Source organism: Protomyctophum parallelum (assembly GCF_964188405.1).
Source record: "Protomyctophum parallelum genome assembly, chromosome: 10".
Classification (NCBI taxonomy): Eukaryota; Metazoa; Chordata; class Actinopteri; order Myctophiformes; family Myctophidae; genus Protomyctophum; species Protomyctophum parallelum.
The window spans coordinates 23,547,909-23,558,761 of NC_139704.1; the positions used below are offsets into that span (position 1 = coordinate 23,547,909).

At 46.0% G+C, this 10,853-nt stretch overlaps 1 protein-coding gene across 1 annotated transcript in view; it reads right to left on the bottom strand.

The window, feature by feature from the left end:
- LOC310866218 (semaphorin-4G-like) overlaps positions 1 to 8,920 on the bottom strand; it is a 40,309-nt gene extending 31,389 nt beyond the window's left edge. The window contains exon 1 of the mRNA XM_083775705.1: positions 8,710 to 8,920. Coding sequence (XP_083631831.1) covers positions 8,710 to 8,854 — 145 coding nt within the window. The 5' untranslated portion in view covers positions 8,855 to 8,920. The remainder of the gene's footprint in view (positions 1 to 8,709) is intronic.
- Between the last annotated feature and the right edge of the window lie 1,933 nt (positions 8,921 to 10,853).

Here is a 10,853-nt window from a genome sequence, read left to right on the forward strand (position 1 = left end):
GTGTACTCTTGCTGACGTTAAGTACCAGCATCCTGGTGTAGCACCCCGTCTAGAGGGACTTCTGCAGGGTTGGCTTCATGCCGTGTCCAGCATTCACTGGCGTACAGGAGGACAGACTCTACCGCGTTGCATAGAAGAGTTCCATTATATACACTGGCCATGCCATTTCACTCAACACGTTCAACCATATCAATTTACAGCAGGCACAAACTGTCGCACACAAAAAGAAAACGTCAAAACATTTCAAAAGTAGTGAACATGACACCTTGTGAGCCTGACTGTAGATGGGCTATTCGTCACACAACTGCTGTTGCCGTTGGTGCAGATATACTGTACCTTGTAAAATTTAAACTTATATGTTGTTACCATAAATGAATGCCCTGGCCCCTGCTTTGGTCAGTCACATTACAGTGTCGCACACAAGCATTAGAAAATAGCAGATCTACAAGCTCACAATGCGTAAAAAAATAACTACATTGAATCCAACGGGTACAGTTTATTTTTCCCCCACCCCGTTTTGGATGTACTGTTAGTAGGATGAACTTCCTCTCTCTCTCCTCTGCCTGTCTGAATGTTTAATCTCTTTAGCTGCTCAAAACGGAGAGCTGAAATCTACAAGCTTAAAGACCCCTTAACACACACGTCATATGCACACATACACACACATGCACACGCGCACGCACGCACGCACACACACACACACACACTTATAATTGGGACCTTGGGAACGGGAGCAGGGTCAAGAGCAGAACCATCACACACACACACACACACACACACACACACACACAACGGCTGGTGCAAAGAAACCTCTGTGTGAGTGTATGTACCGGTGTGTGTGTACTACAGTATATGTGTATGTGTGTGCATGTGTGCACGTGGACATGGATTTAAAAACGTGCCACATATAGCAGTGGTTCTCAAACGTGTTTATCATGTCAAGGATGCCCAAATGGACAAAACAGGAAAGGGCGCACACCAGTGTTGGTGAGGTGCTGGCCTAAGGCAGTAAATAAGTAAAAATGAGAAAAAGGCTGCACACACGTAGCCACAATGCTGTATATTTATTATTATCCAACGTTTCGACCTAGGAGGTCTTCTTCAGGGAATGATGCCCAAATGAAAAGATGCCCAAATGAAAATACGTAATATTTGGACGCGGACCTATATCGGAAAATATGTTGTGCCACCAGGGACCCCCCCACACACAAGATCTGTGTTGTTAAAATGTTTCCAAAATATTCACATTTCGAGGCGTATTACATATTGTCCTTGACATGAAATATTGAGAACCACTGATATAGAAACATAGGTATTTCAGAAAACTGTCAGGATTTTGAAGACATTTTATACATTTCAAAGTCAGGCCTAAATGGGTTAAAGTGTTTTGGACCGCCTCATGAGGGTGGACGGATGACGGACGGACCCTGCCTTGATCGCCACAGCGATTCTAAACTGTAGCACCTTTGTCAAATGGCGCCCAAATAGCAGATCTATAAGCATGTGATCCGAGCACGCAGATCTGCCATTTTGGCTGAATGTTCACGGTTGTAGTCGACTAAATCAACTGTAGATTTAGTCCAATAAAATCTTTATCATCTGTGGCTCCAGATGATCCCTGTGCTTTAGACCCGCTGCTTACCTGTCTGTCTAGCATCAAATGTTGGATGAGTGAGAACTTTCTCAAGCTAAATGAGGACAAGACAGAAATTCTCATAATCGGTTCTAGTGAGCAGAAAGAATCAATATTAAGCAGACTTGGCAACCTGACTGTAGACAGTAACAGTACAGTAAAGAACCTGGGGGTTATTATTGATTCCGAATTGAATTTTAATTCACACATTAATCATGTTACCAAGATTGCCTTTTTTCACCTTAGAAATATTGCACGAATCAGAGCATGTGTCCTTGGACGATGCAAAAACGCTAATCCACGCCTTTTTCTCGGCTTGATTACTGCAATGCACTTTTTGCACTTTTTTCAGGACTGCCTAAGAAAACAACTGACAGATTACAACTTGTCCAAAATGCAGCAGCCAGAGTTTTAACTAGAACTAAGATGAGAGAACATATTACTCCAGTTTTGGCATCACTGCACTGGCTTCCGGTTGTTTTTAGGATTGATTTTAAAATAATTTTACTTGTCTATAAAGCTGTCAATGGTCTCGCACCTTCCTACCTACATGACTGCCTGCCTAAATATGTCCCAAACCGCCCGCTAAGGTCTTCCACTGCTGGCCTGCTCGCTTTGCCTAAAAAAATGGCAACTAAAAAATACGGGGAAGCAGCTTTTTGCTTCTACGGGCCATCGGCATGGAACAAGCTCCCTCTGTACCTTCGTCAGGCAGCCTCTGTAGACATTTTTAAAGCTCAGCTCAAGACCCACTTCTACAACATTGCTTTTAAGTGATCTTATATTTTTTGTTATTCATGTCCTCACTGTATTGCATTACTGCTTGTTTTTTAATGTCGTTGCCTTGCTTTTCTTTTATTCTCCATTGTTCTGTAAAGCACTTTGAGCTGCATTTGATGTCATGAAAGGTGCTATACAAATAAAGTTTTATTATTATTATTATTATTATTAAAATGATATTTAGTAGACTAAAACTAGACCAACACTACAATATTTCAGTTGACTAGTATGTTACTAAAACTACATGAAAATGTATTCAAAATGAATAAAACTAAATCAAAATGTGTTGTCAAAATCAACAGTGGTGCAGTGCAGCTCATGCAGGTTCGTAGGATGATGTGTGTGAAGTGAAACACTGAGATTAAAGGGATTAGTGTGTAGTTTGAGAGGAGGAGGAAGAGGAGGAGGAGGAGGAAGGTGGGGAGAGTATAGAGGACTATGACTAATCATCAGCAGTGGGAAAAAAGTACTCACATGTTTTACTTAAGTAAAAGTATCAATACTACAATGCAGAATGTCTGCTATAAGTAAAAGTCCGGAATTCAAAATTTGCTTGAGTAAATAAAGTACAAAAGTATTGATATCAAAATGTGTTAGAAATGTTTCAGATGTCAAAAATGTCTGAGATGATGGAATGATGATGGATGCTGATAGTCATGGAAGGGAAACCTTCTGAAAGCTACATGGGCAAAGATAATCAACTTCAAAATAAATTAAAAAAACTGTCAAAATGACCTCTCAGACATGCTATTGTTAAAGTGCCAGTACTCATTGTGCATAAATGTCCCATATATTTCACAAGTTTCCAAAATTCGAAAGACCTTTTGAAAATAGCCGATCTACAAGCTCACAGTGTGTCGCATTGCCCGTGGGCCGGGTTAAAACTAACCCATGGCTCCCGACATGCGTGACAGGTTCAAACTAACCTGTGGCAGGTTAAGACTAACCAGTGGGCGTGGCTTCCTGTGAGGTTATACTGTAGGTTTAGCGCAACATTCAATGTTATTTTCCGGTGGGACGTCATCGAAAATGTTCCCCCCCATTTTAGCCGACGAGATCGAAAATCTTAAAACGTTAATAACTCTTGATCTAAATAATTCCGTCCAATTCTAAGAAAAGATTAGACGGCCCACCGCGGTCCCGTCGCTAGTCGCGGTATAATTAATCATACCTCCCGTTGTTGTCGATCGCATCGAGAGTGTTTTGGCTACATCAAACTACTTCAGCCACATCCGGGACAGCACATAACGCGGTTAGTGGGGGAGTGTGACAGGGGCGTGAGTGAGGTTAGTGGTGGGAGTGTGACAGGGGCGTGAGTGAGGTTAGTGGGGGAGTGTGACAGGGGCGTGAGTGAGGTTAGTGGGGGAGTGTGACAGGGGCGTGAGTGAGGTTAGTGGGGGAGTGTGACAGGGGCGTGACTGAGGTTAGTGGGGGGAGTGTGACAGGGGCGTGAGTGAGGTTAGTGGGGGAGTGTGACAGGGGCGTGAGTGAGGTTAGTGGGGGGAGTGTGACAGGGGCGTGACTGAGGTTAGTGGGGGGAGTGTGACAGGGGCGTGAGTGAGGTTAGTGGGGGAGTGTGACAGGGGCGTGAGTGAGGTTAGTGGGGGAGTGTGACAGGGGCGTGAGTGAGGTTAGTGGGGGAGTGTTACAGGGGCGTGAGTGAGGTTAGTGGGGGAGTGTGACAGGGGCGTGAGTGAGGTTAGTGGGGGAGTGTGACAGGGGCGTGAGTGAGGTTAGTGGGGGGAGTGTGACAGGGGCGTGAGTGAGGTTAGTGGGGGAGTGTGACAGGGGCGTGAGTGAGGTTAGTGGGGGAGTGTGACAGGGGCGTGAGTGAGGTTAGTGGGGGAGTGTGACAGGGGCGTGAGTGAGGTTAGTGGGGGAGTGTGACAGGGGCGTGAGTGAGGTTAGTGGGGGAGTGTGACAGGGGCGTGAGTGAGGTTAGTGGGGGAGTGTGACAGGGGCGTGAGTGAGGTTAGTGGGGGAGTGTGACAGGGGCGTGAGTGAGGTTATTGGGGGAGTGTGACAGGGGCGTGAGTGAGGTTATTGGGGGGAGTGTGACAGGGGCGTGAGTGAGGTTAGTGGGGGAGTGTGACAGGGGCGTGAGTGAGGTTAGTGGGGGAGTGTGACAGGGGCGTGAGTGAGGTTAGTGGGGGGAGTGTGACAGGGGCGTGAGTGAGGTTAGTGGGGGGAGTGTGACAGGGGCGTGAGTGAGGTTAGTGGGGGAGTGTGACAGGGGCGTGAGTGAGGTTAGTGGGGGAGTGTGACAGGGGCGTGAGTGAGGTTAGTGGGGGAGTGTGACAGGGGCGTGAGTGAGGTTAGTGGGGGAGTGTGACAGGGGCGTGAGTGAGGTTAGTGGGGGGAGTGTGACAGGGGCGTGAGTGAGGTTAGTGGGGGAGTGTGACAGGGGCGTGAGTGAGGTTAGTGGGGGAGTGTGACAGGGGCGTGAGTGAGGTTATTGGGGGAGTGTGACAGGGGCGTGAGTGAGGTTAGTGGGGGAGTGTGACAGGGGCGTGAGTGAGGTTAGTGGGGGGAGTGTGACAGGGGCGTGAGTGAGGTTAGTGGGGGAGTGTGACAGGGGCGTGAGTGAGGTTAGTGGGGGAGTGTGACAGGGGCGTGAGTGAGGTTAGTGGGGGAGTGTGACAGGGGCGTGAGTGAGGTTAGTGGGGGAGTGTGACAGGGGCGTGAGTGAGGTTAGTGGGGGGAGTGTGACAGGGGCGTGAGTGAGGTTAGTGGGGGAGTGTGACAGGGGCGTGAGTGAGGTTAGTGGGGGGAGTGTGACAGGGGCGTGAGTGAGGTTAGTGGGGGAGTGTGACAGGGGCGTGAGTGAGGTTAGTGGGGGGAGTGTGACAGGGGCGTGAGTGAGGTTAGTGGGGGGAGTGTGACAGGGGCGTGAGTGAGGTTAGTGGGGGAGTGTGACAGGGGCGTGAGTGAGGTTAGTGGGGGGAGTGTGACAGGGGCGTGAGTGAGGTTATTGGGGGAGTGTGACAGGGGCGTGAGTGAGGTTAGTGGGGGGAGTGTGACAGGGGCGTGAGTGAGGTTAGTGGGGGGAGTGTGACAGGGGCGTGAGTGAGGTTAGTGGGGGAGTGTGACAGGGGCGTGAGTGAGGTTAGTGGGGGGAGTGTGACAGGGGCGTGAGTGAGGTTAGTGGGGGGAGTGTGACAGGGGCGTGAGTGAGGTTAGTGGGGGGAGTGTGACAGGGGCGTGAGTGATCATGAGAAACAGTGGAGGAGGTGAATGCGTGCTGATGGGACTGGTACGTTGACAGCAAGACAAAGTGTTGATGTAGACATGCAGAGATAAAGGTACCAGCAGGTGCTGTTGACTGGGGAGGAACAGATGGGTAGAAAAAGGAAAAGGTACTCATATATATGTATATATATATATTGTTTTTACTTCAATACTGCTATATAGAAGTACTCTGTTACAAGTAAAAGTCTGGAATTCAAAATGTACTTGAGTAAAAGTACAAAAGTATTGGTATTAAAATGTGCGGGTGTCTCATTTCACAAGTTTTCAAATGTATACATTTGAAAACTATGTTATACTATTTTGAAAATAGCAAATAGACAAAAGAATTGCCTAATAAGTCACACTCTTGAGATAGGCCATCTTGCCACACTAACTGAAAGGGCGTCTTACCATTTATCCGCGTTTATCCGTCCGCCTTTGTACGCCTTCTCCTACCAAACCACTCTGTTTGTAGACATCTCTCCATGCAATGCATAACACCTACTGTACTGCATGCCTGTCCAGACATAACGCACTACCTTGCATCCATGCAACTGTCATATTTACTGTACAAATATTGCTTTTGTTTGCCACACACTGCGTAACAATTTGCTGTGACGCAATTTGCTTCACACTTTCCACATTCACCCTGGACAACACCCTGGACAACACCCTGGACAAGACCCTGGACAACACCCTGGAAAAGACCCTGGACAACACCCTGGACAACGGGCCACCCTGGTGGTGGTCAGTGGTGGCCACTGGCCAGTGTCATGTAGGGCTGATAAAAATATATGTCATTAAAGGCAAGTTTCAAAATGTTTTGCGATAAAGTATAAAATTGATTAGTCCAAAAGGTTATTGATAGTTGTAGCCCTAATTGCAAAGATTAGAACATTTTGTTCAGAATTGATGTAAAACACGTGCACATGCACACACACACACACACACACACACACACACACACACACACACAGAACTGTATCTACTGATAAGAGCAAGAAGGAAAACAACTGCATGCCTTGCGAAACAGTTGTCATGGTTACGGATCCCCCCCAATATCTACCGTGTGTGTGTGTGTGTGTGTGTGTGTGTCAGTATAAGACCAAGGACGCCCGTCAGAAATGAAATCCTAGTAAGGGCAAAGAGAGCAGTGTAAGGTAGGCAGACAGTGGTAGATACGGTGGTGATGCTACAATCAGTGTCGTCTTTGGCAGCACATTTCTATTTTAGTTTTAGTCATAGTCTTTTAAAAAGGTTTCCTTTAGTGTTAGTCACATTTTAGTCACCAGCTGGGAGCGTCTGTTGCACAACATTCAATGTTGTTTTCCAGGTGGGACGTCATAAATAATGTCCCCCCCCCCATTTTAGCCGACGAGATCGAAAATCTTAAAACGTTAATAACTCTTGATCTAAATCATTCCGTCCAATTCTAAGAAAAGATTAGACGGCCCACCGCGGTCCCGTCGCTATAGTCGCGGTATAATTAATCATACCTCCCGTTGTTGTCGATCGCATTGAGAGTCTTTTGGCTACATCAAACTACTTCAGCCACTTCCGGGAGAGCATCCGGTCCGTCGCTAAATGTGCTGCTATGATTTAATGAATTAAATAACCTTGGGCGTTCGGGGTGTTAAGAATAGTAGAAAGAATGATAGGACACAATCTACACACAGCGCTGTAGGAGGAGAGCACAGAGTATCTTTAAGGATCCCACACCATCCTGTTTGTGTGGAGGGACTCAGGACACGACCTGAGACACCACAGGCCGGAGAGCATCTCTTCTCCACCCACACATTCACACAACACGCTTATCTAACACCTTTCTCCCTGCCACTGTGCGATTAGTAGCCAAGGACATTAAGGACGGTAGTCAATATATCAGATGAACTGAATCATCATAGAGGAACTGAATTACTGTGAAGTACTTATTTAGTATTCCAGGATTGTATGTCTCTTTCTTTTAATGCTGATCCTTGGAGCTGTGCTCCAAGACTTCCTAAGCACTTGTGCAAATGGCAAAATAAAGTCTATTCTAATTAACACATTCCCTCCCGTTACTATAGGTGGGATCGTGAGGCCAGTGCCAGGCAAAAAGGCGAACAACGCATGAAAAGAGACCACTTCCGCCCGACCCGGAAGTGATAGCCCTCCATATTTGAGCCACATCCTCATTCTAGGCTGTGTGTCGACGCGCGATGGATTAACTTTCATAGCGCGATTAACTCCTCTGCGTTACTTTGAGTACAGACCTGTGGTAGGCACGGTGATGTTAACATACAGTAGAGTACAGTACAGACCTGTGGTAGGCACGGTGATGTTAACCCATTCTGACCTGAGATCAGATTCACACGAGGTTTCCACTGGACACACACTGGTCTGATTAAACCCATTCTGACCTGAGATCAGATTAAAAAAATGTCAGTCGTTCTTCGATTTAAAAAAAATAGCAGACCTACAAACTCGTATCGCGCCACTCGGTGGCGCGATATGAGCTTGTAGATCTGCTATTTTTCAATAGATAAAGCATAACATGATGCTGACACCAAAATGGGTGCCCGGTCAGAATGGGTTAACATACAGTAGAGTACAGACCTGTGGTAGGCACAGTGATGTTAACATACAGTAGAGTACAGACCTGTGGTAGGCACGGTGATGTTAACATACAGTAGAGTACAGACCTGTGGTAGGCACAGTGATGTTAACATACAGTAGAGTACAGACCTGTGGTAGGCACGGTGATGTTAACATACAGTAGAGTACAGACCTGTGGTAGGCACGGTGATGTTAACATACAGTAGAGTACAGACCTGTGGTAGGCACGGTGATGTTAACATACAGTAGAGTACAGACCTGTGGTAGGCACGGTGATGTTAACATACAGTAGAGTACAGACCTGTGGTAGGCACGGTGATGTTAACATACAGTAGAGTACAGACCTGTGGTAGGCACGGTGATGTTAACATACAGTAGAGTACAGACCTGTGGTAGGCACGGTGATGTTAACATACAGTAGAGTACAGACCTGTGGTAGGCACAGTGATGTTAACATACAGTAGAGTACAGACCTGTGGTAGGCACGGTGATGCGCGGCGTGACGTCAAGGTCCTGGGGCGTTCTGAACAGATAGCCACCAGCCACGCCCACACAGCAGAGGACCGTCCACAGTGAGGAGGCAACGCCCCTCGCGGGGGGGCGCCTGGCCGCACGCATCGATCACCGCCCCGCCCACCTCCACCCGGGTGCAAACACACGTCCGAAGACGTTCACGCAAACATGTTCACGCAATCATGTTTACGCACACGCACGCACGCACACACACACACACACACACACACACACACACACACACGGATGGAGGGCTGCTGAGGTCTGCAAGAGAAACACAAACACAACACAGTTAAGTCTCGTAGTCCAGCTAGGACTTCTCATGGCACCTTAGGCTGTCTTGACGCAAGTCACGGCACGGGTGTCTCAGAATATTTGTATAATTTGTCAATATCACTTCAGACCCGATATTTTAAAACGGGCCCAAGTTAAACTGTACTTGGTGCGTTCTTTATCAGCCTACAGTACACCAAGTCTTAAACAGAAATAGCTGATCTACAACCTCACAACGCGTTGTACAGTAGATCGGCTATTTTTGGTGAATGTTCTCCCCCGAATAGGAATTCAAAACACCAATATAAAAGTTATTTTCAGTCTGTCCTAATGAAAACGAAATATTCTATCCTCGTGACAAACTAACTTTGGGGGAAAGATTTACATATTTGCGTACCGTTAATATGACAAAATGTTTGAGAACCACTGTTGCGGAAGACTGTCACAACAAGGTAACACCAATAAAAAACACCCCGTGGCTTAATTGAAATCTTAATTAAGATAAAGAAAACTTTATTGTCCATTAAATGGTCTTTAGCACACCGGCAGTCAGTTCACAACAATAAAACATTATATAAAATACACAGATGCATTAAAATACTATATAAAATGCATTCACATAACGCAGCAACAGTGAGGGACAGCAGTGGGGATGTGGTGGAACTAATTGGACTTACTGTATACAAACGTATCGCCTGGCTGGACTGACTAGCCCATGCCTCATTGCTTGTCCTATACAGTAGTACTGTACTGTATGTGCACGAACCAATAAATCATACTTTTCTTCTATTATTGGTGTTTAATGCATTTGGCGCTTTTAATTGGTGACACCGTTCTTTTAATTGCTGCCAATAAAGTATTGTATTCTATTCTATTTCAGAAAACGTGCACCCACCAATTATCCTTTTAATTTCAAAGACCCCCAGTTTGATAATTATGCCTTCTTAGGCCATGGACCCCCATTTGATACCATTTATTTTTGAGGGGCGCTAGCCCCTCCTATATGCAGGTTTAATGTTTGTTTTTAGTTCAATGTTTGTTTTAAAAACACCATTGACAATGAAGGGAAACTTTACATCATAGTGTCCCTCATTACGTCATATTGTCTGTTTATTGTTAATGGCATTTAATGTTTGTGTTGGCACCATTTGTTTTACATCACCATTACATCACCAAATCAACATGAGTTAGACTTTAATATATTAGCACCCCTCACTTCACACCGGGTGTGATCTTTCTAATCTCTGGGACCCCAAGCCACACTGTAAAATCCTCAGCATGTTATTTAACACGGAGTGTACAAATGGAACCAAATGGACCCGTGAGTTCCATTTGTACACTCTAACACAGAGATCTACTGTACAGCGAATCAGCTGACTGAAGAGAGACCAGCTGATTGATATGCAGGATTTATCACAGAGATCTACTGTACAGCGAATCAGCTGACTGAAGAGAGACCAGCTGATTGATATGCAGAGAGATGTCACACAGAGAGAAAACAGGCATGGAAGAGCGAATGAAGATAACACTTCTAGTCCAAGTAAAGGTAGTGTTTGTGAACTTATTTGGTTGAAAAGTTTTTCCTTCTTTTGTGTGTGTGAGAAGATTAAAGCTCTCTATTCTGATAGTAATCATTGCTATAGAGTATCTAGAGAGTCTAGTCGTCTACCTAAAAGCCTGTGTACCGAGTCCTACCATCAACCTAAAAGCCTGTGTACCGAGTCCTACCATCAACCTAAAAGCCTGTGTACCGAGTCCTACCATCAACCTAAAAGCCTGTGTACCGAGCCCTACCATCTACCTAAAAGCCTGTGTACAGAGTCCTACCATC